We start from the raw sequence: 27,794 nt of genomic DNA, 5'->3' as shown, positions 1-27,794 counted from the left end.
GGTCTCTTTGGGTGGCAGGAGGAAGCTGGGGGAAGAGTGAAGATCCCCCTCTGTGGATGAACCCACAGTCTTCACCTCCGTAACTGCCCCTCACCCACGTGGTGGAGGGAAAACACCACCGTGGGAGACACACTGGGAACTCGACCCGAGCATCCCTGGGATGCAGGGTACAGAGCCTGGTTTGGGTGGCTGGGTTCCAGGTGCAGGCCCACCCGACTAGCGGGGCTTCCCAGCTTGTCCCACAACAGGGGTGTCAACTCTTGAGTCTTCTCCTGAGAGGGTGTATCTTGCCTTGTCATCCACTTTTGCATAATTTCCCTATCACATCCCACATCCCACATCCCGCTAATTTTTGAATCATGAACTCTGTGAACTAGCAGGGAAGCCCTTGGAGACTAACGCAGTTGATGATTTCCCCCTAAACCAGAAGCATTCAGGCCACCAGGAAAACAGAGCCAGTGTTGAAGGAGGAAGGCTGGGGAAGAAGGCCAGTCCCTGTCACTTCCCGGCTCAGGTAGTTCTGTGGCAGTTTCCTCACCGGTTTAGTGTGAATTTTCAGAGCAGACACACTCATTTCTAAAAGTGTAACCAAAAATACCTGGCAGTGATTTGTAAATTGTGAGCCCTTTTTATTATAATTCTTTGAGAAACATGTTCTAATAAACATAAATAGCTTTTGGATCGTGCAGCACTGTAGTTTTCCTGCCCTTCTTGGTTCTCTACCCTTCAGAATGTATACACTCAATTCTTAAGTAACTTAAAAACAGCCCATCATTCACTCTCTTTACCACTCTCTGTCTTCCTGGTAGATACACCTGTCTCTATGACTACATGGTAAGCTCCCTGATGGGACATAGGATCTTAAGTGATATTTATTGTCTGTAATGTTCAGCATAGGGCCTTGCACAATAGTAGGCATTTAATAAATTAGTTTAATTGAATTTTGAAATGAACACTTAAAACTGACTGCACTGTGGGCTGACACTGTAGAGAAGCTATTCCAAAGCCTTTTTCCATTTACAAAAACCACCCGAAACCCCCTTCTCTGGGAGTGGTCCACGGGGGCTCTGGAGGTCAGTGCGGGAGAAGCTGCCTTTCTCTCCAAAGTAGGACTCTGGCTGGGGCTTCCTTCATCTCCACATCAGAGGGGTGGACCATGAGCCCCTTTCCTGCTGATGGCACTAATGACCCCCACACTGTCCCTCCGTTCCTCAGGACTAGAGGCCTAGTAGTTCAGAAAATAATGGTGATGGTAGAAAGAAAGGTGACTGGATCCCAGCCAGCTGGCCCTCCCCACAGCACACCCCCAGCATGCACATAGCCAAGCAGAGGTGAGCATCTGGGGACGTAAGTCATCCGTAAGAAAGACGGTATCTTACCTGTCCGAGAAAGGGGCTCGGAAAGCAGGTGGGAAACAAATGAGAGAGAGATTTTATGTAGTGACCGATCACTCTGGGAGTGTCACCTCCTGCCTGGGCCACCAGCAATAACATACCAAGAGGATACAGCATGCAAGACAGGGGTCCTGCTGTGCGGAGTACAACAAACCTGGATGACCAGGCTCCCACACACTTTAAATAACTAAACCAAAACAGACTCGCATTTTAAAATCTCTACAAACAGGCACTGATGCAACCTCCCGTATTTCCCCTGGTATCCCGAGCCCCCTTTATACTAAGTACATCTGAAGTTCCCAGCTGGCAGTGGGAGGAATGGAATGGGCCAAGGCGGGGAGAAATGCTAAGTCTTCGGGATCCCGTGTGCATCACTCATTACCATGCTGTCTCATTTTCACAAGTAAATCATTAGATTTTAGACCAGAAAGGTGTGCATAGATTAACCAAATAGGAAAACCAGGTAGCAAAAGGTCTGCCTAGCACCACACAGGGAGCTGATGGCAAAGCAGGGGTCAAACTCCCTCAGGCTGACTCCCAGACCCATGATCATTCTCTGCACCACGACGGCCAATTGAAATCACCAGTACCCTGAAAGGTGCCGAGGCACAGGGCGTCAACTGACACCCCAACTCATTCTAACGTTCCAAACCAGGCTGTGAGGGAGGCACACAAGGAGATCACGTTCTCCACGCTGTCCTGTAAATGTTTAGGAACTAAGCACAAATACAGACAACTCTGGGCTCTCACATGCAGACGCTTACCCACATTTGCTTCACACGCTGCTCCTTACAGAGTGGGCCAGAGCTTTCCCACACAGCACAAACCTATCCACCTTTAGGTCTAAAGGCCTGAATGGATCCAGTTGTGAGGATCTAGAATGGGGCACCTTCAGCTCATCTTTCACCCTCACTCTTCATCCCTCTGGCGGGCTACGTTGTTACTTGACAAAAACGGAGCAAAGAGAAGAGGCAACCTTGCCACTCTGAATTCACAGTCTACCAGCAAATTGCTTATAATGAGCAAAATGGTGTTGAGCAAGCCACCCATGTGTGTTTTAGTCATTTGCTAAAAATAAACAGCACCAACCATTTAAAAGAGTATCTGGTCCCTAGTCTTAGGAAGTACATTGAAATATTTAGGCACAAAGGGACACTGTATTTGTCACTTACCTTCAAATACCTCAGGGGAAAAAATGTATACACATACACACAGAGGGAGGAGGGAGCTGATAAAGTAAATGGAGTGAAATGTTAATGGCAGGAAAACCTGGACACAGGATACATGGATGTTCTCTGTACTGTTATTTTTGCAACTTTTTGTAAGTTTGAAATTATTTCCAAAGAAAACGTAAAAAATATATTCCAAACTAAAAAACCAGAAACTAAAGCAGAGGTTAGGCAGATGAAAAACCAAGCAAGGAGGTCATTCCGAGAGGACAGAGGACCCCAGAGCTGAGGGTGGTGACAGAAACAGACAGAAAGTGACACTAAAGAACAGAGGGGCAAACAGATAACATCACAGTCACATCTCTACTATATCCTTCCTCCTCTCTGGGCACTCTCCATCAAGACAGGCCTCTGACGAATGACAAGTCAAAATGATCTTCAACATTTTTAATCTTGCAATAGACTCCATCCATCTTTGAAAGGGATAACCTCGCTGGTGAGTGGAACCACGGGGCCTTCTTGTGATGTCAACTGCACTTAGAATGTTTGTCGTCTGGACAACCCAACTGCTCTCTTGGGAGCAGGTGTGTGTGTGTGATCTCCATGCCCTACGGTAGTCAGAATATGGAGAACTTCTCACTCCTCAGCATTTCAGGACCTCGAATCTCTTCCTCTGTCCTGAGCACTTTTCCTGGTATCATATCCTCACGTGCCACCAGCTTGCCAGGTAAACTCTGGTGCCACCAGGGCCACAAAAATGTGGTTCTTTTCGAAGCTTTTAATTGAGTACTCTACCAGATCATGCTACAGGAGAACAATTTAGTGAGAAAGTCAAATTATACATGGGGAGAAAGTTATTTTTCAAAATGCTGCATTCATGGTGAGTCGTTCCTGCCATTTATTCATTTCTGGCAAGGGAAGGATGCAGGAAACACTTATTGTCAAGTTGTTTCCCCCTCTGAATCTGCATGAAGTCTCAAGGTGACACTCTGTCTATGTGAGGAGTGTGTCCTAGTTTTAGCCTTGTTTTGACAAGCTGGAGAACGTCTACACTAGAACATTAGTCCATCAGTAGGAAGCTAAGAGGAGGTGGGGTAACTGATGAGCATGAGTGCATCGTGGAATAAAGCTGAATGCCCTCAGGACTTGCTGTTCAAAGCATGGTCCATGGAGCTGCAGCATCAGCATCACTTAGGGCCCCACCCCAGACCTGCTGAACCAGAATGTGCATCTTTAATAAGAGCTCCAGGTGCTTCCTGCACACATTAAAGTTTGAGAAGCACTGCTCTGTGGAGTAGGTTCCCCTGAACATCCATGTGCCCATACATAGGACATTTTCACACATCTATTTCCCAAACTGAGCACAGCTACTGCTCCAGGATTTGAGGCAAGTCAGTTTTTTAATCCAAGTGTTAGCAGCCATCAGGCAGCTAGGGTCCGCCTGAACACTCTCTGGCTGTGGGTGAGAGATGATTCAATCAGAGAAACCAGCTTCACATCCTCAAAGGGCTCATGTAACATAGCTATGCGGCCCATGACCAGACTCCCTCTCCTGGGCCCTCGAGTGCTGGGGAGTGCCCATGGTCTGCAAGGCAGAGTGAAGACACAGACGCACAGAGCTGCAAGAGTGAAGAGATAGACGGGCCAGGCAGAAAGCTGTCACCTGGTCCACATCTTAAATTCTCCTTTGGAGAGGATCTTTTCTGGGTCTCAATGAAACCAGCCCATTTGGAATTCCCCAGGAGGTCATCCAGAATAGCTTTGTTTATCTGGGTGCAAGAGAGGTCACTGTCCTATGTCAGCTTTGCAATGTCTTAAAGTACTAAGGTTGAACCCCTAGGTATGTTTTGGGTAGAGGGGGCGAGGAGTAGGGGTCCCAAGAAGAGGACTCTCAACCTTGCTCAGCTCACCAGTGTTTCTTCTGTAACCCAGACATTGCAAAGACTGTGTTACCCACTGAGGCATCCAGCCCAGCTCAGGCCCTGCTACCCCGGTACCAAAGCAGCACTCTCCGGCACGGGGTGCACAACACAGTGCTCTCACCAGGTGCGGCCTCCTCTGACGTGAGTGGGCGCACCTGCGAGGCTGGGGCGGCAGGGGCTGCTCCTGTAGGGGAAGTGCGCCTGTGCGTGGGATCGCCACTTGCTGCCTTCCCCTCTGCAGCCTCCCGCCTGGTCCTTCTCTTAGCAGAGACCCGCGGGCTTATGGAGGCCTACTGCTCCTCTCCTGTTTCTCACGCTGGTGTGGAACGGCGGCTTCTGCCTGAATGGGCTGCTGCGGGCAGATAGTGAGGCCAGAAAAATGGCCGCAACCATTGGTGACAGAAAGAGGGACTCCAGGCGGCCAGAGGTCTGGTTGTCTGCTAAGCCGCCTGTGTCTACCCTGAGAGGAGGCAGAGGAAAGGTGTCCGCAGGGAGGGACGCACCTGACAAATGCCCAGGCTTAGAGATTAAAGGGGAATCTCTACCCAGAAATCAGACTGCCATTTGTCCCAGTAGTAAAGCAAACAGAAGGAAAGAATGCCTTAGGCTGCTGCCCCATCCCTCTGCCTGCTCTCAGAACTGCACTCAGGGTGGGACACAGGTAACCCCTGACTTCTCTGCTTCTCCTCGTGGCCTCAGCCACCCCAGCCTCACTGCTCTGCCTGGCCCGAGGCTCAGACCCAGCCCTTTCCTTTGCAGACTGCATGTTGGGGGACCCCCTGAACGGGGAGCAGCTGAGGCAGAACTGTATCATCTACCGGCCCTGGTTCTCCCCTTACAGCTACTTTGTCTGCAAGGACAAAAAGAGCCACCTGGAGGCCTACAGCTTCCCGGAGGTGCAGAGGGACGAGGGCAAGGGGGACAACTGCCTCCCCGAGGACGTGGCTGAGAGCATCTGCTCGTCATCTTCCTCCCCAGAGAACACCTGCTCCCAGGAGGCCACCGAGAAATTCAGGCACGGCCTGGACTCCACGGACTCCATCACATCCCAGGACATCCTGGCAGCCTCCAGGTGGTACCCTGCCCAGCAGACCGGCTACAAGTGCGTGGCCTGCTGCCGGATGTACCCGACGCTGCACTCCCTCAAGAGCCACATCAAGGGGGGCTTCAAGGAGGGCTTCAGCTGCAAGGTGTACTACCGCAAGCTCAAAGCCCTCTGGGGCAAGGAGCAGAAGGCCCGGCCGGGGGACAGGCTCTCCTCGGGCAGCTGCCGGGCTTTCAAGTAATCCTGCTGGCTGGTGGCAGCTGTCTTGTTAGTGGACCCTTCAGATAAATAAGGGACGATGCCTATTTATGTCTCTAGAGAGACGTCAATAAAGGTAGTGACAGCCTTCCGTCCAGTCTGAGGTCACCCTGCACCACCTATCCTTCCCAGTCCCTGGTACCCATCCCATTCCTCCTCCTGCTAATAGTGGCTTAGAAACACTAGGCCTGCCTCTCTCTCTCTCTGTCTCTCTGTTTCTGTGTTTTTTAAAGACAATACCTGAAGTTTGAGAATATCCCCTAAAATGGTGGTGTTCCAAGGGAGGTGCCCAAACCAGCCATGTCAGCATCCCCAGGGAATTTGTTAGAAATGAAATTCTCCCACGCCTCTCAGATCAACTGAATCAGAAACTCTGGGGGTGGGCCTGGCCATCTGTGTTCTAATCGCCCTCCAGGTGCAGCTCAAGTATGAGAACCTGGGCCTTCCTGCTGGTCCCTCTGCGACTGATCCTTGCCGCGCATCGGGGGAGAGCCCACAGTGAGGGAGAAGGGTTGAACGCCCTTTCCTATTGGCATGGGGAAGGCCCCATTGGCAGGATCTCTGCACAGTTTGAAATCTTCTGAGATGTTAGATCTTCTGAGGGCTGGAACGGAGAGGACAACATGCCCTGTGCATAAGGCAGAAAAGAGGCAAACGGGGCTGGGGCCCCTCCTCACCACGTATACCACCATCCTTCACTTGGAAGTGACACCTCTGGCTGAGGCAGAACACAATCATTTTTGACCCAGGGGACAGCTTTACATGACTCTGCTGAGTCGTGTCAAAAGGCCAGGTAAACATGTGAAGACGCTGCTTCCTATCACCAGGAGGTGTCCCAGCAGACAGTCCTGACTCTTACTCCATTTCTGAGCAAACCTCACAGCCAGCTCTGACCCAGAACATGGATGAGCGTCGGGGATGCAGCAAGGACATATGTTTTGCTCATTATGCGGTTTTAAAAAAAGCTTAATGCTTGATGGTCTCATTTACCTCTCATCTCCCTGATGACTCATGGGTCGCTTCACTGTGAGGGGGCATTTCCTTTCAGGGACCCCGACACCAACCCTCCTCTCGTTTCTGCCTCCCCACGGGCTGGCCAGTGGGTTGGGGCGGAGGATGTCCCCTTACCCTCCCAGTGGTCATACAGCAAGTCTTCCTGAAGCCTCACTTTTTGGTTTAGCAGAGGTGCTTCTACTTATTACTGTCCTGCTAAGTATCATTTGCCCATCAGGTCCCGGTCCCACGCTGTGAGACCACTCCCAGCCCCGCACCCGTCCCCTGTTCCTCACCCTCCTCCCACCCAGCCGGAGTCCCAGAGTCTCCCTGACAGGCAGGCTCCAGCTGGCCAGGAGCCAGGACACGCAGGGTCCTGCCCGCCCGCTCGGGGCAGGGTGGTCTACAGGCGGCCCTGACATTACTCCATTGCTCCCAGGGCCCTGTTCCCTGAGGGGGCAGATGAGCGGCTCTGGCAAGTCTTTAGTCCTCACTGACTCCTGTTTCCCTAAATGGAAAAGCCACCTGAGCCCTAGAAGGCTTCTCCTTATACATGCTGCTGTGCACGTGTGTCCCCTTGACACGGCTCCCGAGGAGGTACAGAAAGGGGGACACCAGTGGAGTCGAGGAGGCTGCTCATGGTCTCAACTCAGTCTGTGGGAGAACCGGGAGAGGAATCACTCCCCTGGCCTCACCCCCTCCTCCAGGGCATCCACACCACAGGCACAGAACACAGTTAATAAAAGAGGGGAAGCCAGCCAAAGGCCAAGGACTGAGTCCAAGGGCCACAGCACGTGCTAATCACGGCCTGGCAGGGGCTGAAACTGTTTTCTCCCTTAGGACAATGTACTTTCCACCTTTCACATTCCATGTAGCACCATTGTGACCCCAGTAGCTTTCTCAGTACAGGGTTCTGAGTAAAGTCTCAGCACAGCAGAAAATGTTCCCGGCACACAACTGCCCTGACCAGCACCGGCAAGGCCTCCCCCTCCCAGTTAACTGGGAGGTAAACTGTCCTGTGTGTGCCCCAGGCCACTGCCAGGCGCTCTGCTGGGTGCTTTTAAAATGCAATCTCAATTACTCTTCATTATACCTTTCTGGGGTGTACTGTATCCCCATTTTACAGATGATAAAATAAGGCCCAGTTCCACTCACTCAGCCAGAAAAGGGCAGAGGGCATGTGAACCTGGTTGATCTGACCCTCCAAACTTTCTTTCAGGCCTGGGCCCAACACGGTTTCAGGTTTAGTAAAACCTCTTCCTGCAAAATGGCTACACACTCTGGCTAAAGTACTCTGGTTTCCATGATGTTCCTGCAGCTTCTTATTTCTTTCTCTAACACCCCTCTTCGCCAGCACTCCTCCTCCCCTTCCACTCCCTGCAGGAAAGCCCACATCTCAGCGAGCCAGGGCTCCTCTGCTGAGCCGTGCTGCCACGACACCATGATCCTTCCAGGCAGGTGTGGGAAGAAGCCTGTTTCGTCTCTGGTATGGACATTCCTGGAATGGGCCCATTCAGAATCCCACCAGCTACGTGTTTCAGACACTGAGTCAAGGAGTCAGTGAAACTATAATCCTGATGGTCTTAATTATATCTGAAAATATCTCTGAGGTACTTCTTTAAGCACTCAAAATCTGCTGACATGGTCAATATATTTCAGTGATGTTTGGAGTCTGAAAAGACCTGGGTTTGGGAGAGTCTGAAAAAAAATGGGTATAGCCTGGTCCCCACTGACTTCTGAGGCTGGATAATCCTTTGATGTAGGGGCTGTTCTGTGCATCGTAGAGTATTAGCAACACCCCTGGCTTCCAACCACTACGTGCCAACAGCGTCCTTCTGAGTTGTGACAACCAAAGGCGTCTCCAGACATCGCCAAACTTCCATCCTTTGGGGGAGCAAAATCGCCCCCCAGGTAAGAACCATTGGTATAACCTCATCCTGGCAAGGCTGGTCTGGATAAACTGCCACTGAAGGCACCGGCTCCTCCCCTCCCTGAGGGAACATGTGAGTTCTTTCTAAACAGCACACACCCTTGGGAACCATGCATCACAGAGCTGATGCCATCGGGCTTGGGAAGTAGCGAGAAGTCAGGGGGAGAGAAGGAGCAGGTAGAATGGAAGAAGCAAGAAAAGACAATGGAAAAGCTTTTAGAAATAAGAAAGGTTTATTTAGCAAAAGCCACTAGACTAGTGACAACATCCAGGGAGTAAGTGCACTTACATGAACAGAATCTTTTCCCAGAGAGTTGATCCAACAGAGTTAATGCCACACAGTTTTAGGAAGTAGAGGGCTGGAGGGGAGGACAGGGGGTAGCAGTCAGGCAAGGAGAAAATAAAAGGAATATAACCCCTAAACAAGAGCAGTTAAGAGAAATGAGACTATGAAGAGGCTTTATAGACAGCATTGGTATAAGCAGAGATATAAGGAATATAATTTCCAATCCCAATATATAGTCCATTCTGTGCAGAGGAATTCTTTCCTGGCCCCACAACAGTGACAGCCTGGTGTGCCCAAGAGTCTGCTGGCACCTGGGAGAGGCTGGGGCAGGTACCATAAGGGAGGTGCCCCTGGTGTCCACTTGTCCTCCATATAGGACAGAGTAGTAGGATGAAAAAGAGGAGCGCAGGAGTTGAGTTAGCAGAGCAAGAGGCAAGGAGAGAGGACAGGGTGACATCGCTCGGAAATCAGGTCTGCAACGCTCCCTTTTCTGCCCAGTGGCTGGTGACCTTTCATGGTCCCTAGATCCGGCCTCTGTCTCCTCCATCTCCACACCCCCAAGTGTGTGCTGGTGTGGGTCACACTGAGGAGGATGCCGACACACATACCAGTGCTCCAGGAGGGCTTGAACTGGGGAAAGGAAGGGGGGACGAGGCAGGTGGAAACCACTGTGGAGCACCCTGAGGGCAAGGGTCTTGAGAGGGTCTCAAGTCAGCAGCACAGACAACCAGTCTCTCCAATTCTTCAACCCCTCCTCCATCTCCTTCCTTCTTTCCCTTTGCGTGCTTCTCAAGACCCTTTTAGAAACTATCTTCCCCACCCACTCTTCTCCCTGCCCCATCCAAGCCCTCTGCTACCACATTCCAAGTCACCTAATCCACTGGCCTCCGCCTCTGTCCTCAGCCCCTGCTTGTAGGCAGTGGGCCTGGAGAAGCCAGACCTTCCACTCTCCTGAACACTCAAAATTCTAATGGGCTAAGAGGTCCCACACTCAAGGAAGCCTGGGTTAGGTTTTTGTAAGTTAGCTGGGCTCAGCCAAACTGGAAACCTGATCTTTCTCCTTTGGTTTCGTGGTCCTTCCTTCCCTTGTGTATCCGGACCTACTTCTAATGATTAATTAGCAAGTGTAACAAAATAAACAGAACCACTCCTCTCCAATTAAATGCACATTAGGAAAACAACACAAATCTATTGCTGATTCAAACACTCTGGAGATCTCCATTGTCTTCTCTCTGGTCACTTCTCACAAGCCTATGCACACGTCTACACCTTCCCTACACATGTGTCTATACAAGCACATGTACACGCACACACGCACACACTCACACACATACACACACCCACCCATCCTATTCCACTGACAGCCTAATGCACCAAGGAAGGCTAACATAAAGCTGCATTTACTTCCTTTAATTTGGACTTTCTGGTCTAGAAGAAATCCAACTGTAGCTCTAAGAAAAGACCTGCACTTTCATTTCTAGGTTTTATAAAGCCACGTCAGGCTTGGAGAACTCCATTCTGGGGCAACCGCATCCTTATCAATTGATCCTCACACAATACTGCAGTCTGGATCTGCAGCTTGTTGTCCAAGATAAAGACTTATTTCCCCAAACACACAACACCAGCATGTCTCAGCTCTCTCTTCAGGCATCTTTAAAGCTGTTAACAGCCACTTCTGGCCTTGCTGGAGTCAGAGGACAAGAAAGCTTGCCCTCACTGCCCGTCAGCCCGTTGTACCGAGTGGTAACCTCTATTCAAGGCCCAGCTGGTAAAAAGAGAATTGCACGTGACACTGTTCACTGGTGTGCTCGAGGCAGGCACCCACAGAGGACGGGGCAACGGTGATATGGCTGTGGTCCCTGACTTAAGTGGCAGTGATTCTGAAGAGTGAACTTGAGCGGTCTCAGCTACCAGCCTGCATTCGTTTTTTTGTTTTTTTGTTTTTTTTGCAGTAAAAACTGACCACTACGGCCCAGTGGAGCGAACAGGTTGAGAGGTAAGGCTGGGGGCTCCAGGTCTCTGAGGCTTTCATAGAGGCAGGAGTGCTACAAAAGCTTCAGCTGGCACAGCCCCTGAGGCAGGACACAGGAGAAAGGGGGCAGCTTCCCAGCCTCCACGTGGATAAGCTGGGCTTGCAGGCAGGAGGTGGACAGGGCGTCCACACTGAGGAATCAGACCTAAGTGATCTGTGGCAGCAAAGGGGTTGTCCGTCCCCTGGGCTTTCTTTCACGGCAAGGGCCTTGAACAATATTAAACTCCTAGTCTCTGAGGCAACACCTGACGTCCAGCTAGAGAAAATGTTCAGATCCAACTCATCCGAAGGCTTACCCAGTGCGACACATCCCAATCCCATGTTCACACTAAAAGGACGCGCCTGTCCTTCATAGCCCAGAGCATCCAACCTCTACAATCTTGCAAGGGCCTGGAGGAGTTCCTCCCATGAAGGTCAGGGGAGAGTCAGGCAACTGGCAGCATCCTGACATCCAAACACAAAGTACCTGAGAAGGTACCGATGGCTTCCCTTCACAGTCGGGACCACAAACGTGCAGAGAGCGAGGGGGCTACCGGGGCATCACACGACAGAGCGGAGGGGCCGGCTGACGCAGCAGGCAGGCAGGGAGCAGGTCCTTCAGCAGCCTGGTGGTCCTCAAGGGGGACCCCCTCCCAAGGCCATGGGCTCTGAGAGGCCCTGCCCCCACCCTCAGGAGTCACAAGTAGGAGAGAGGAGCTGATTCACCTCTGGGAATCCAATTTCTTCCTCACTTGACCCTCCAAAGCAGAATCCTAATCCTGTTCTGAAACTGTCAGCTCCCGGGCCCCGGGGTATTCTCAGCAGTGCACATTAGCCGGCAGCCCCTATCCGGGCAGCAGCCAGACTCGGCCCCTCCACACCTCGGCCACTGCCTCGGACTCCTCGTCCCACGGCACCTACACGGCGATCTCATCATCCAGGCTGTCGCCCAGCTCCTGCCTCTGCAGGACGTTGAGCAGGCGGGGCAGCTCCTCCTGGGACCACGAGTCACGCTCCTCGCTCTCGTCCGTGTTGGACTCATACTCCGAGGCGATGCCCGACTCTCGGAACTTGATGAGCTCCAGGCTGCCGAGCAGCGGCTCGCCCTGAGCAGGGGGTGGGGTGTCCTCGGGCGGGAGAAAGCGGAAGCACTCCAGCTTCACCAAGCAGTCGCGCCTACCTAAGGGGCTGCCCGCTGGGTGGGCGAAGTCGGCCAAGCCCGCGCCCAGGGGCGGCGAGTGCAGGTCCTCCGGCTTCGGGGTCGTGGGGTCACAGAGCACAGGCAGGGCTCCAGAGCGGAAGGTGATCTCCAGCAAACTGTCCTGGGAGCCCACTGGAGAGGGAGACAAGAGGGTGAGGGCGACATTAGCAAGGTGGTTGGTTTAGAAGCCACCCTCTGAAGACCCCCGCCCCCAACCCGCAACGCTCCGGACAACTGAGCAGCACCTCACAGCGGTTCTGCATCTCTGCGGCCCTTCCGCCCACCCCACACAGCAGGGACGCACCAGGCTGGAGGGGAGGCCCTTGGGGAAGGTGGTAAAGGCAGGGCAACCATAGTCACATGATGAGCTGGGCAGGCCAGTGAAAGTCTTGAATGGGGTGTGTGGTAGAAACTGAAGAGCTATGTTAAAAGCATGCAGTAACGTTTAATGCAGCCTTTTAAAGCGTCATTAATTAGAATATAACAGAGCCTCAATAAAGAAAAATTAGTCTCCGGAGTGGCTTCCACAGTGATGAAGTACAGTGGATCCCAGTCCATACCTTTGAGCCACTTTAAAAATAGAGTTATCAGCCCTGCCCCAGATCAACCAATGCAGAAGCTCTGTGGATTGCATCTGGAAATATCCATTTTTTTTTGGAAAAGGATAGTTTGGGAGAACTACTGGTATGATAGGGAAAGCATTCATTTATACAATCAGACCTGGGTCTGAGTCTTGGCTGCACACCTTGCTAGTCCTGTAATGGTGGGCTAGCTAGTTAAGCTTTATTTCCTCATCTGTAAAGTGGGCACATCATCATCTACCACTATAAGGGTTAAATGAGTGATGAAATTCTACTAGTTCCTGGCAGCAGAGATGATCCAATGGGTATCTGTGGGTCCACAGCCAACCTACTCTTACAGCAGGCAGATAACCCACGGATGAGCTCAAGAAGAAGGCATGGAGGTGCGCTGCCTTCTGGTACTTCCCAGTGCAGCCTGGAGGCGGCTGGGTGTAGAGGCAGGCATCTCAGGCCAGGAGCCAGGCGACCTCTGCCGCTAACCAGCAGAGCTCTCTGCCCAGTTACTCCTCTGCCTTGTTCATTTAGTTGACAGGCTGCTACCAGCCTTTTCTATGCTACTGAGTTGTGACAGTGCAGATGGAGTAAACTACTAAGCAGGCCGATGTCTCCCGTGAGCTTGCAGAGAGCATGAGGCGCACGACAGGTGCTCAGGGCATCTGGGCTGGCAAAGGCCTCTGAGAAAGAAATAGGCAGCCTCTGGGTGTACAGAGCCCAGGCTCCCATCGAGGATAGGCTAGGTGAACTTGTGGTGGTGACTCCCGGGGACATTCAAGGTCAAGCCTGGGCATTGGCTGAGAAGGCAGCCAAGATCTTCTCTGGTCCCATCGTTCTGTAATTCCATGAAGCGTATGGACGGGATGAACAGAGCCGCTTTTGTTTTCTGCTGGAATATCAGGGCAGGTCAGGGGTCCAATAAAGCACCACCCAAAGCTTTAGGAAAGAGAATACGAGCTTCTAGAGCCTGCACAGAGGGAGATGAGATCGGGCAGGGCCCTCGCTTACTGGCGTTCTGTCCTGATAGCTTCAGCTCCAGCTCCTGCACCTGCTTGACCAGCAGCGAGATGTGCTGGAGCATGTCCTTGTTCTGCAGCAGGAGCTGGTGCACACGAGCCTGGGCCTCCAGCCGCGCCGCAGCCTCAGCAGCCAGCTGGTCCTTCAGCAAGTGAACCTGCAGGGGGAGGAGGATGGGGAGGCGGAGAAGGCGGCAAGAAGACAGGACAGAGAGAAGAGAGGGATGTGAATGCAAACGAGAGCCGCTGGTGGATGGCTGGGACCAGAGATGCCTTCCAGGTCCAATTCAAGATGAATAAGCCCTGTCCAGGCAAAATGGGCACCTCGGCTGGTAATTCACAGAAGCCCAAAACAGCCGGGTCACTGGATCTGTGCCCCGAGTGAGGGCTGTGATGCGTCACTCACGAACCACTCCAAGCCCCACACCAAGAGCAAAAGGTAAGAAAGGTAAGCTGCGCCCCAGACCCTGCCCCTGCTCCAGCCCTGTCAGAACCCCTTTGACAACTAACATATTAACCATGTTGAGGAAGGTACCTTTGTCTCATCTTTTAAGAAACAAAATGAAAAACTGATGTGCTGACTCACTAGCTAAGAAGAACGTCACAGTAAACCCGCATACAATCTTTCCTCACACCCAAACGTAATGAGAAACAGGAAGCCCTACATGGGCCCTTTCTAAGTTAGTGAGGTGGTTGGAGCCAAGCCTGTCTTTTCACGTCTGTGTGTGTCAGCTTCCTTCCCTGACCATCCATTCCCTCTTTATTTCCCTGGGAACCTAGGAGCCTGCTTCATACCTGGTCGAGGTCAAACGTCTGCTGGCTGACTCACAACAGGGCCTCAACCAGCAGCCCCGGCAGGGCTGGGTGAACAGCTCAGAGAGCCGCCGTCTGTGGGAGGAGGGGGACCCAAGGAGAGCAGCTGGCAACGGCACACCCCGCGTGCTCAGTGGAGGGAGGTGTGGGGTGACCCTATCAGGACCCTGGCTTAAAGAAACTGAGTCACAAGGCAATGACAATATTCACACGAATGTGATCTTTGTGCTAAGATGTGGATAACGGGGTCTCTATGGAAGGTTTCTGCAGGTCCCTGAATAGGGGGAGCTGACAAATTTGGTGGCCTGGACTGAGGCAGCCTGCAGGAAAGAGGGTTTTCTGGAACCAAAACCATGAGGCGGAGTCAGGATGAGGGGGCGGAACAGGTGAAACCAGGGGTGGAGGAGAGAGAAGGAAGGAGTCCTAAGAGCTGACTCTCTGGCTCAGCCAACAGGTGCTCCGGGTTTCTGAAGAGCAGGCTGCTCCAGAGATTCCGTCAGTTCCATCAGGGTTTGTAAAAGATCATCTCCGCCCCACAGCCTGGCCGAGCCTGACCGAGGGCCCTGCCAGCCCAGCGCCCGCCCCTCCTGGATGCAGCAGCCACTTAGCCCGGCCCAGTCCTCAGGACCTGATCTTGTAGTTGGCTCTGCTTCTAAGTGGAGCCACTAATGAGATTAACTGCCACTTTCCATTAGTGGCTCCCAAGGTTGGGCCTATCTTTCTCCCAGGGGGAGGACGCCTAAAGCACCTAAAGTAAACCTGTCCTCCAAGAGGAGCTGCTAAAGACAGAACTGACATCAGCTTCATTTCCTGCCGTGTATAAACGAAGCAAAGGTCTCGAGAGGGCTGAGAACTGGGAAAGGAGTGGCAATGAGATTTTAATCTGGATATCAGATGGTGGGTGGCTATTAAGCCTCCATCTTCCTTGGAAACTGAGGCATGGAGACAGTTCACCTGAGAATTCCCCAAATCCTGTTGGTTCTGAGAAACAGAACAATTGCTGGGAGAACCCCCCAAGAAGTGCCCCCTTAACCTTCCATCTACAAGTAATGTAACTTATTCCAACTAAGAGTATCACTGAAAAGAATGTACTGAGCAGACAGAATTGTTAATTATCCATTTTCTAGTTTCTTTGGAACAAAACAGAAATATTAGGCAGAAATATGGAACAAAACTTTCAATGCATGTAAATAGAGAAGATGGAGAACTCTGCATACTGCTAACTGGCATCTCTGGAGGACTCCCTGCACACACATGTTATAGACTCAGGTGCCTGAATCCCACATCTGAACATTCCAACAGAAGAGGCCATTTGAGAGCACTGGACCGGGATGCTTGAGTCTGTTGGTTACTCTCTATAACTGGGTAATTCACTTCTACCTGGACTTCACTTTCTCCATCTTTCAACTAAGAAGGTTGGCTAGAGGCTTAGACAGTCTATGATTCCAAGTCCAGGTGAATGTAGTAGTCGGTACTGGGGGCCATTCATTACAGGTTCACTGAAGAACATCCCTAGATTTCCATTGGGAAGTCAGAGAATTAGGACTGGGGACAAAAGAGGAGTTCCCTTCTACAGAAGCCAGGGGAAAAAAGGTTGGAAGTTTGTTTTGCAGGTAACCCTTCCAGTGGCGGAGGTAACCTCAATACATAAAAGACGACCTCGAATTAAATGTCTCCATCACGAATCCACTGGTCCTCAGTACTACAAGAAAACGCTGTGCTTGCACGCTCCTTGTACTAGGTTAAGTAAGAATTCTAGCTTTGCAAATGCAGAGTTATAACACTTAGGTGTTTTCAAACCCTGGGAACATGAGAGCACATGCCGTTGCCGCTGCCCCAAACCAGCTCTAATGAGCCCTTCTGCTTCTGCAGCCATCAAAAGTGGCAGCAGGCTGAAGGCTCAGACCTCTCGCTGCAGCCGTCTGCACCACAGGGGAACGCAAACCAGGCCAAGTGGGGACAAAATGGCCTCACTTCCTTTACATTTGAGGAAATTTTATAGTCCCTGCATTTTGCATATGTATGTCTGGCCTTGAAGCACCTAAATGAGGCGGCATTATTTTCAGCCTTGGCTTGGGCAGTTGGCTACAGCTGTGCACACACTTCCGTGTACCACAGGGGCAGATACCACCACCTCCTCCCTACCAGATGGGATTTATTTGTATTCATCACACTCTTCTTTTAAAGCATCAAACACCTTTTGCAAAGGCAGGCCATATTAATTTCTGAAAAGGCAGGAGTTAGCTTTGCCTTTCCAGAGCTATGGGGTCTTTGGCAATCACTATTCCGGTCACAGACAAAGTCACCCTCCAGCTCTGTGCCACTTCCCGAAACTCGGATACCCACCCTCAACCCACCCAGCAACACCAGACCACTGCCCACTCGCTCTCCAGCCTACTTGCCTGGACTCCAGCTCCTCCGTAAGAAGTGGGGGCAGGGCCAGGCTGAAGTTAGGGAGCAGCAGGCACATGGAAATGGCAGTGGAGAGAACCAGAGCAATTCGCCCCCCCACACACACACACACCGGACATACAAGCAGAGGCGGGCGGCGCTGTCTCACATGCATAAGGCAGGGACTTGGGCAGTGCACCCAGGGCGCTGGGGACTGGGAGAGGCCACGAGGATGGATGCTAAATCTAGGGCCTGGGGGTGGGGTGCGGAGGGGTGCGCTGTTCCTCTGACTATAACTAGGGCACACACAATTGCAAAGCAAAGTAACTAAGCACTTGTTTCAGAACAAGTGCAAGTGGCAACAGGTAGAGGAGTCTTTAAATAGCAAATACTGAGCTGCACTAACAATTTCCCCAAGAGTTGGGCCAGGAATTGGCAAAGTGAAGGAATCTGGCCTCCTTAACTGTTGCCAGTCAGCCACAGTGCCCGGATCAGTTCTGGAGCTATATGGGCCCAGCCCGTGGCCATGCGGGTGCCAGCTACAATCTCAGCTTTGGTTCAAGGCTTGGCTATATTCTCATTTGCACCCTTGAACTTCTGGTCCATCCAAAAGCAGGAAGCTAGTGCAGCCAGGCAAGCCTCATGCTGGGTGGGGAAAGTGCTCTGAGGGGCTTGGGGTTCACTATTTATACACTGAGGTCTAACCTAGAATCAGCTGAGCAGTACCTTTGCCCATGTACCTGTAGGGCCAGGGCAGACCCTTTCTAGACCAGCTCTGAACCAGTTTAGGGGGAGGCTGGGAGAGGTCTTGAGGTCTTAGACCAAATCAGAACACCATGAAGGAGATCTAAGCCTGGTCCCGATGACAACAGTAGAACCAGACTGGCTTGTGAGAATAAATGGGGGAGGGAGGCATAAATCATGCAACAAAGGACCCCAAGAGTGCACCTGTTTCCCAGAAGCTCTGTCTTTATCCTTAGCTCTTCCCAGGAGCCACATTAGGAGGATTTAGATGTGCCCAGAGAAAAGGAAAATGTGTTCCCACCTGAAGTGCTGAGGTCACAGTATTACCCACTGGAATTCTGGGGACTGCTGGTGGTTTAACAAAGAAAGACAGACATTTTGCAGTTTGGTGGCAATAGAATCGGACAGAATTAAGTAAAAACTGACCTCATGCTAGACACTGAAATCAATCCCACTGTGCAGAGAAACCAAGTATGCCGGATTTGATGTCTTTTAAATGCATGAAAGATGCCAAGAAGACCTGTCCACTGATCCACCTACATACCCTTTATAACTGTTTATACCCACAGATATGGGTACGAATAAGAAGCCTTTGGATCAATTGCTATAAAGAGAGTGGGAGAGGAAGGTGCAGAGAAAGTCGTAGCTGACGGCTGGTGTAGGACTGAATCAGTCTGGACAATAGATGAGGTGAGAGGTACAGCAATACCTCTGCTGCGTTCCTGGGCAGCAAAGCAAGATGCAAACTGAAGGGACTACCTATGCAGAGAGGGATAGAGAAGTCGGCTGGAGAAGCTGTCTGATGATCTCAAGGTCCTGTCTGACTTGAAGATTTCAGAAGTCTACGACCCTACCCAGGGTCATCTCATTAATGTGGGATATTGATGCACTCTGGTGGCCTTGCAATCATGTCACTGCCCGAACTGAGACTCAGCCAGGGGACCCCATCTATAATCAACAGATTCCAAATGCATGAGAGGCTGAGGGGGCCAGCCTGTGGAAGTGGCTGGAACAGAGAGAGGTTCATGAATGACCTACAAGCACCACATTCTTCCCCTCCCTTAGCCTCACTGTCTTCTAGGAGAGAAGCAATTAAAATAGGGCCAGGGCAGTCATCTTCCAGTGAGACAGATGCTTGATTCTGGACCAGAGAACCACCCTCAGGCTTCATTCTGGCGATGGGAGACCTGTTATCTCTCACAGGCCTTGTGACTTTGCAGACAGAGTGTGGGGCCTTCGACTGCCACAACACTAATCTCCTTGTACAGATTACACATTTGCAAATAGTTTCTTTTGTTATTTAGCAGTGACTTCAAATTCAAATGCCTCTCTGATAATATTCATCATGAATATGCATCAAGCCCGTTCTTAGATAAATAATAATTTCTTGGCAATTGATATGCTGAAAGAGAAAAGTATCACCATTGGAGAATGGATTTGTATTCAATGGGAAACTTTTGGAAATGCTGTGAGTTCCGACTGGCCCTGTGCTGGAGTCCTCAGGCTTTGTGCTGGCGTCAGCCCTCACACCCCGGAGGTGGGGATTCTCGGAACTGCCGCGCCATTATTAACTAGAGGAGATGAATTCTGTCATTTGACAAAAGACAATGATTTTTTTCCCCCAAATATAAGAAGAAGCCATTGATGAGATTCTTCCTATTTGTTGCTGTTTTGGGAACACATGCGAATCCTCCCAGGATCAGTACACATCCTTTTGGTTCCGGATCAGGATTTTTAAAAAGGTTCAAATCACTTGGGAGCAGGGCCCCACTGACTCTACTCTCTTGAAACCCAGCTGCAAAAGGTGCCCATCAGGCTGGGACTCAGGCCCAGGTCAGTGCGAGACTGTTGTAAGAAGGTCTTTTTAAGACCCAAGTTGTTGCATCATTTTGATTAGGCTGCAGGGTGCTTCCTCAAGGGGTATGTGGGGGAAAAGAAAGCTCTGTCTGGGTGATTCACTTGACCGAGGGTCATGAGAAGAGTGAGCAGAAGAAATGACAAGGATCAATAACTGCTCCCTGGGGAAGTCTTCCCTGTTCTCACTACAGAAAGCAGAAAGCCGCAGAGGGCAGCCTGGCTAAGCAGATGTAGAATGCCTAAGCACAGAGCCGCCTTCCCAGAGCTCTCACCAGCTCTCCCAAACCCTTGGCCCCACTCTCTTCACTGTCTTCCTCTGCCCACCCCAGGTCCTGATCCTGTCTGACTCTCACCTCAGGACTCAGCCTTTACTGGTACAAACGATCGAGTCTTCGCCATTCCCTGACTGCCCATGAGAAGACGAAGCTCAGACTCACGAGTTCCAAGGAAGATGTGGACCACAGTGCCCTCCACGGGAGCAAGCAGAAGAAATCCCTGCTAAAAGCAGCAGGGAAGTCGGCTCCCCCCTCCTTTATAAAGCAGCAGCAGCCCCACAAGTCTTCAGGGGTCAAACAGCACTTGGCTTCTGAAACCTAAGCCAATTCCCATTATGGCTCAAATACTACATCGAAGTTCCTGTAAGTTAAATCTCATTATGATGAACTCCAAGGACAATATGGTTATCAGATCCTGCCTGGAATGAGTGGATGACTAACGGAGGCATGGACACCTGTATGGACAAGGTGGGTGGGATTCCAGGATGGTAGCGGCCACAAGAGTGTTTGGCACAAATTCATACTTTAAGCTCTTTTAAAAGTGGTATTACGGAGTCACACCTGTTCTGACTCCAAAGGCATCCCTGCCTACCCCAAACTCCAGGAGAAGAAGGCAGGAAAGGAAGGGTGGAATTATATGCATCTTGTTCCTTCGTAAGTTCAAGTCATTATCCAACAACATCCAGCCAAGCCAGCCAAGCCCAATTCAGAGCGGGGGATACACGAGAAACCAAAACATTTCTTCCCATTTCAACTGCATCCCCCATCTCTCCCATCCCCGCCTCCTCCGTTCCCCAACAAGCAACGATCCAACAGCATGAGCCATCCCCTCCAGCTCCCTAGGTTTTAAACCTGCCCTGTGTCCCTCGCTAGGGAAGGCGCTTCAAGCCCATGAGAGTGGAGCCTGCGAAGTAGGGAGGAGGCTGAGGAGAACCTGGGCCACAGCCACTTGTGTCTGCTGCTGCTGCTGCTGGAGGAGCTGCTGGAGGAGCTGCATCTGGTGGTGGGTGGACAGTGGTGTCCCCGTGCCCAAGCCCGGGGGCTTCGAGGAAGAAGAGGGCAGGAGCATCCTGGGTGAGGCTGTGAGCATGGGCTCCTGGGGGTGGGGTGCAACCTGGAGGAGAAGAGAAGACAGGACATGACCCTGGGCAGGCGCCATCTTTAGGGGCCTCACTGTAATACACAGAGCATGTACGAGGATGGGGTGAAATGGGCCACTTATAACCAAGAGCTGGAAATGCTGTGTCTTCAGTAGAACCATGGACGGAACCCGTGGAGGAGATGGTATGGCTACCTGGGTTGGGACAAGAGTCAGAAAACCCTATTTGGACACCTTAGTAACTGATGGGATGTGATGGAGACAAGGCAGCTGATACTGTCCCATCTCTTGCCCATAGCTTCCAACTAGACCATGTTGTTGAGTTACCCGAGGTTCTGGACTTAGAGGGATCTAGTTCTCTGAAAGATTTCGACCTGCCACCCCACTATGAGAACAGGAAGGAGGCGGCTTCCACCTTTACTTTACTGGATCCTTAGGGCTTCCTCCTCCAGGGTCTGCAGGGTTCTCCTGAGTTGGCCCCTGGAGGAAGAGGCCTGTGAGGGAGGGGCGCCAGCCCAGCACCTCCTGCTCCCACAGCGAGCGCCACCAGGGAAGAAAGTCTGCACACTAAAGCGGACAGTGCTCTGCAGAGCTCTCTCTGACAGGGGAAAGCAGCGTCCGTTCCCTTCCTGCCCGTCTCCCTCCTGGTGGTTGGACACTTTCACTCAGATAGCTTCTGTGATCCAGAGAAGTCTGGTTCACAGGGAGAGATTTTATTTCTTGCAATTCTACTGCTGGTCTCTCTTCAGATATGCAAGAGGAAGGCACCCACTGGCAGAGGGCTTTTGTACAAACTGGGGGCCGAAGAAAATACCAGGCGGACAGTCTGGAACTGTACTGCCCTTCAAACTGGACAGGCTTCTCCTCCTACTGAACTAGCCTGACGACCTCCATCCGAGAAAAGGCAGTGCATGATGGCGAAAGATGGAACTGGCTGGGAATCCAAGAGAAGGGCAATTTGTCAGGATTTTCCTTCTGTGTGTGGGGAGAGGGGTGGAGTAGGGGTGTTGTTTGTTTGTTTTGTCTTCTGGCTGGAATTTGGTCTCAGGTTCTTAGTTTCTTAACCTGGATCATATCAGGAACTCCTTGGGGTGTCCATCTTCTCACTCGTAAGATGTGAGGTTGGAGGTGATGATGCCTGAGGTGGTCCTGCAGTTTCTAACCTCCAATGGGCCAATTCCCAGTCTCCCCAGTGCTGTTACACAGGAGCAGCAAAGGCACACAACTGCCAGCTGCCGGCAGAGGAAGCCCACGCACTCTGGCCCGTCAGCTAAGCCCCAGGGGATCACGTGGTGTTGTGCAAGGATTAGCCTGGTACAGGTGCTGTGTAGGGATGAGGTGCCATCGAGGGTGCGGCTGCCAGTGGGAAGAAGGGGACCAGTACCGAGGAGACCTTGGAGAGGGGCGCACATCAGGAGTGAGCTCTGTGGCATCCTGACCCGCAGGAGCATCCAGTGTCCACACCCCGGGGCTGAACGTCTACAAGTCAGTCCCCTCTGAGAGGAAGTAAACCAAGCTCTGGAACCACCACTGTGCTGGGGAGTACCTCACTCTAAAGCTGACCCCACAGGGGCTAAGAGGTGGCTGATGGCGGCTGAGGCTGTGACACAGGCCACTCTGGGAGGTGACACGCGTGCAGACATGCAGATCACCTGGATGGGCCACTTCCGCTTACCTTGGAGTCTGTGTGGGAGCCTCCTTCCTTCCCTACAGCATCCAGGTCGGTCACACCTCGGCTGAACTCCAGGACGTCATTCCCTGGGAGCGGGGCCTCAACCGCGTCGATGTCCGTCTCCTCTGCGGCGGCCGTGGCAGCCCTCTCGGCCCCGGTGAGCTGGCGGCCTGCGGGACAACAGAGAAGGCAGGGCAGGGGGCGGCCACACAGCGACAGCGTCCTCCCTTCCCTACACTTCCGTTTTCAGTTGCGTCGTGCCCAGGGACGCCACTGGCCTCACAGCACTTTCGCATACCTTCCCACTCACGTCCACTAAATTTCTAATCCAATAAGATGTTCTCATTTTAATATCTTTGTAAAGTCCTGACGCAAAGACAAACATTTCCTCGAGCCTGGAGGTGACTGCTCTGCCAGGTTGGCATGATGCTTGTGTTGACAGGGTGTGGGGACCCTGGAAGACAGGGATGACAGTCATCTCAACCTCATCCAAGCTCAGGCGTGGAAACGGCCCAGGGAAAGTACCCTGAACTGGGCGTCCAGAGAGGTTGCGGTTTCCCCCTCCACGCTCTTAACAGACTGTCGGATAAGGGGCGAATCATCTCACCTCTGGGCTTCAGTTCCTGCAACTGTACGTTACAGGCCGAGTTAGATGGATGGGGGGTTGTAGGCATAAAAAATAAGAACAAGGAGATTTGAGGCACCATCCCACCCAGTATCAGTGTCCCACCGTCAGAGCCTCACTCTGACCATCCCCCCAAGAGCAGAAGCTAGGGAAGGGGCCTGCAGAAGGCGGCACTGCTGGAGGAGAGACAGGTGGCTGGTTTTTCATGCCCTGTCTAGTCTATTTCCCACTGAAGACAGTGACCAATTCCCTGATCACATGCTCAACACATGTATGAAAGTCCTACTATTTCTTATTTTTTTCATTCCCCATTCCTCTCTTTTTCTTGGTCTCCATAAAAACACCTGGTAAGTTCCTGGCATTTCCTGGGAAATATTTTTTTCTCTACATTTGGGATTAGGTTCATCACTACTGTCTTCAAATAAAATTTCTTAAAAGCTTTCAGAGACCAAGCACCAATAGTAAAACAGCACAGGCTAATGAGGTAAGTAGGAATTATGAAGAGCCGATTCCCTAATTCTCAAGCTAACCCAGGGAGCCCGGCCTTGGCCATCGGAGGGCTTGCCTTGGAGAACAAACAGTTCTAACAAGTCTCCCCATGCAAACCCACATGAGTCATCTGGGGAGGCAAGCCTGGGATTTAGAGAGCAAACAGTGTGTTTGGTTTCCTCCTGGCTGCTCTAGGAGCTGGGAGATGGACTGTCGAGGGTAGCAATGGTGTGTAACAGCAAGGATGGTCCTGGTCCATGGCCTGGGAGACCAGTAACCCAGCTCCTTTGTAAAGCAGCAGGCAGGAGCATAAAGAGCGGGCTGTTTTCTGTCATCTCCTGCACCTAGAAATGAGCTTCTTGACCATCAGGAGGTTTACCCTGTGAGAGGGAGGGCTGATGGATTCCCAGTAGGCGGATGGTGCTGGGAACTGAGCACCTGGTTCTCCTTGCCCGTGGAGGAGTGGACAGGGCGACACGGAACTGTGTTTGAGCAGGAGAGATTCCCATTGGTCACCAGGAGGGGCACCCTGCGTCCATCTGTCAGTGCACTTAATATCAGGTGTGCCCTTCTGGTCTTAAGGCCAAGTGTGTGTCTCGTTCATGTTTCTCAAGGATCTGGCACAGAGAACGTGTTCAGGAAATACTATTAAAAGAAATAGTGTCACAACAGGGTGGCAAAACAGGGAAGCGAGCTACAGGAGGAGGCTGCCCCTCATCCCTGGAGATCCTAATAGCAAGAACTAAGCAGTCCCTCCCCCCCACCCCCCAACACAGAGCACCTGGAGATGTCCAGGCCAGAAGCCCAGAAGGGATCAGGAAACCTCTCAGGTTCTAGCTCTGCTTCTCAGAAGTCATTAAAAACTAAACTTGCCGGCCATTCTCTCTGTAGCGGTGGAGTTCCCAAACCAAGGCTGAAGTAAGTGAATCGCCAGTCACGGGACTCTTTCTGAGAGACTCCCTGCTACTCAGCGAGTTCTTGGATGATTACATTTGGAGTCGTGTCGATTTAATACGGCTAATGGGTAGAGATCAGTATAAGCACATGTATTTTATTGCACTTCACAGATATTGCAGTTTTACAAATTGAATGTCTGGGGCAAACCTGCACCAAGCTAATTTGCTGGCACCATTTTTCCAACAGTATTTGCTCAGTCTGTGTCTCTGTGCCATGTTTTGGCAATTTTCACAATATTTAAAGTTTTTCATTAGTTGTTATTAGTTGCTATTCATTATTTGTTATGGTGATCTGTAATCAGTGATCTTTGATGTTACTACTGTAATTGTTTTTGGGCAACATAAACTGCACCCATATAAAACGGCAACCTTAATGTATGTTGCATGTATTCTGACCGTTCCACTTGTCGGCCATCTCTGTCCCTTCCTCAGACCTCCTTTTTCCTAAGACACAACAATATTATAATTAGGCCAATTAATAAACCTGCAATGGCTCCTAAGTATTCAAGTGAAAGGAGGGGTCGCACATCTCTCACTTTAAATCAAAAGCTAGAAATGATTGAGCCGAGATAAGCCAAAAGCTAGTTAGCTAAGTTGTGAACACAAAGGAAAAGTTCTTGAAGGAGATTCAAAGTACTACTCCAGTGAACACAAGGATGATAAGAAACAGCCTAGTGCTGACATGGAGAAAGCTTCTGAGGTCTGGGTAGAAGGTCAAACCAGCCACAACATTCCCTGAAGCCAAAGCCCGAATCCAGAGGGAGGCCCTAACTCTCTTAAATTCTATGAAGGCTGAGAGGAGTTAGGTTTAAGAAAAGAAGGCCGTTTCTATAGCAAAAAAGTACCAGGTAAAGCAGCGGGTGCTGATGTAGGAACTGTAGCAAGTTATCCAGATGATCTAGCGAATATCGTTCATGAAGGTGAACAGCAGACTTCCCATGTGCATGAAACAGCCTTATATTGGAAAGATGCTGCCATTCAGGACCTTCATAGCTAGAGAGGAAAAGTCGATACCTGGCTTCAAAGCTTCAAACGACAGGCTGACTCTCATTAGGGGCTAATGCAGCTGGTGACTTGAAGTTGAAGTCAATGCTCATTTACCATTCTGAAAATGGTAGGGTCCTCAAGAATTATGCTAAATCTACTCTACTTGTGAAGTGACAACAAAGGATTTAGAATATTATGTAAACTTAGTTGATAAAGCAGCAGCAGGGTTTGAAAGGAATGACTCCAATTATGAAAGAAGATCTATTGTGGTTGTAAAATGCCATAAAACAGCATTGCACGTTACAGAGAATCGTTCCTGAAAAGAAAGTCAATCAATGTGGCAAACGTCATTGCTGACTTATTTTAAGAATTTGCCACAGTCAACCCAACCTTTAGTAACCACCACCCTGATCAGTCAGCGGCCATGAACAGAGGTAAGACTCTCCACCAGCAAAAAGACTACAGTTTGCTCAGATGATAGCATTTTTTAGCAATGAAGTATTTTTAATTGAGGTATGCACAGTTATTTTTGGTATAACACTATTGCACATTTAATGGCCTACAGTATAGTAGTCTATTATATTGTAGTCTGAACGTAATTTTTATCTGCATTGGGAAACCAAGAAGTTCGTGCCACTGGCTTTATTGCAATACTTTATTGCTGTGGTCTGAAACCAAACCCGCAGTATCTCCTAGGTATGCCTCTACAGTGAAACAGCTCTGTGAGAAGCGGAAGGGTAAAGCTGAGGTAGACAGACAGAGCCAGCTAGATGGAGGGATATTATTGTCGTATGTGTCTGCTAGCACACCAGGTAAGACAAAACCTGGAGGAGGGATCCACAGCAAATGGTCTTCTTCAGGTCCTATCAGACAAGGGAGAAGATCTGGTATTTGAACTCTGTGACATCAACAAGCCCAAGGAACAAGAAACGGTATGAGACTCTTCTGGAAAACTGGGGGACTTATGGAATTGGGCACGGTGGATTCCAAATTATAACAGGGAGAGGCAGGACTAAGCTTGAGGGTAGGGACAGCACTGTTTCTAAACTGTTGATTTAAACTGTTTATACCCGATACATTGGACAGTAACTAGACATGAGCTGATCTCATTCATTTACTTAACAAGCACCTTGTATATGAAAGAAATATTCTGGGCATAAAGATGAATAAGCAGACTCCATGCTTTCGATGCTTCCCCAGCCCGAGAGAGGAGACAGACATAAACCACAGATGCAGCATGAAGCTGTGTCATCTATAAGGGAGGGATCCAGAGTGCGGGACAACAGAAGAGGAGCATCTAGGTCAGGCGGAGGTTAGAGGGCAGAACAACACCTGAGGAAGGAGTGCCAGCTCAGGCAGGTGAAGAAGCAGGCAGAGAGCCCATAGAAGGCATTCTAGGCAGAGCAAGGCAGAGGCAATGACACTGAGGCATGGGAACCCACAGCATAGTGGGGGCACTGCAAATGACTCTGTAGGGAGGGGCCTGACCAGAAAGAGTTGAGATTTTATCTTGAAGGACAGAAAACAGGTGAGTAATACTAAAAGATTTTCATTCTCTCAAATTTCACCTTAGAGATGATGTGGAGAATAGATCCATGCTGGACAAGACAGCAATACTCTAGGTTGAAAACACGAGGGCTTAAGCTCAGGAGATGGCAGTAACAGAGCACAGGGGGCAAATCTGAAATATCTTCAGGGAGCAGAAATCGTAGGACTTGGTGACCAATTGTCCATTGAGGGTGAGAGGGAGGGAGAGAGAAGAATACATTTAGGATGAGTTTTAAAATTCTGACTTGGGTAACTGAGTAGAGACTGGCATCCTTCAGAGAAAATTCAAGAAAAGCAGGATTGTGGATACAAGTATGAAATTGCAGAGTCTGTAAGAGCCAACTGGAGATTATCCAGTATCCATAAGTGGAGGGTTCAGGAAAAAGGTCTAGCCTGGAGAGAAACATTAATTAAAATCACGAGAAGCCAAAAAGGGCACCAGGTCCCAAACCCAGGAGAAGCCCCTATACCTAAGGGGTAGGCAAAAAGAGGAGCCTACCAAGGATGCTGGAAAGCAGCTAGCACAGACAGAAGGAGA

General features: G+C 50.7%; 2 protein-coding genes across 7 annotated transcripts in view; one reads left to right on the top strand and one right to left on the bottom strand.

Moving 5' to 3' along the window:
- The window catches only part of LOC105092694 (carboxyl-terminal PDZ ligand of neuronal nitric oxide synthase protein), a 281,400-nt gene that overhangs the window by 6,359 nt on the left and 247,247 nt on the right, over window positions 1–27,794 (bottom strand). For all 6 annotated transcript variants that reach the window (XM_010984410.3, XM_010984411.3, XM_064477935.1 and 3 more), the window contains 4 exons: window positions 22,655–22,821; window positions 20,815–20,994; window positions 13,793–13,958; window positions 12,189–12,341 (listed from right to left, as the gene is read on the bottom strand). In XM_010984410.3, the coding sequence (XP_010982712.1) occupies window positions 12,189–12,341; window positions 13,793–13,958; window positions 20,815–20,994; window positions 22,655–22,821 (666 nt within the window). The remainder of the gene's footprint in view (window positions 1–12,188; window positions 12,342–13,792; window positions 13,959–20,814; window positions 20,995–22,654; window positions 22,822–27,794) is intronic.
- SPATA46 (spermatogenesis associated 46) lies at window positions 3,188–5,824 on the top strand. Its single transcript, XM_010984409.3, has 3 exons — window positions 3,188–3,290; window positions 4,496–4,609; window positions 5,245–5,824. The coding sequence occupies exons 1-3, from the start codon at window positions 3,188–3,190 to the stop codon at window positions 5,769–5,771; spliced, it is 744 nt and encodes a 247-aa protein (XP_010982711.2). The 3' UTR covers window positions 5,772–5,824.

The sequence above is a fragment of the Camelus dromedarius genome, chromosome 23, assembly GCF_036321535.1.
Source record: "Camelus dromedarius isolate mCamDro1 chromosome 23, mCamDro1.pat, whole genome shotgun sequence".
Lineage (NCBI taxonomy): Eukaryota > Metazoa > Chordata > Mammalia > Artiodactyla > Camelidae > Camelus > Camelus dromedarius.
This window is presented reverse-complemented; position numbering and strand designations above follow the sequence as displayed.

What these genes read in the sequence shown, in the direction of transcription:
- SPATA46 (XM_010984409.3), top strand. Translation starts at nt 3,188, where the DNA reads ATGGAGAACTTCTCACTCCTCAGCATTTCAGGACCTCGAATCTCTTCC. An exon ending in ACGTGCCACCAGCTTGCCAG is followed by an intron (nt 3,291 to 4,495) that starts GTAAACTCTGGT and finishes TCTGTAACCCAG; the next exon opens with ACATTGCAAAGACTGTGTTA. An exon ending in CAACACAGTGCTCTCACCAG is followed by an intron (nt 4,610 to 5,244) that starts GTGCGGCCTCCT and finishes TTTCCTTTGCAG; the next exon opens with ACTGCATGTTGGGGGACCCC.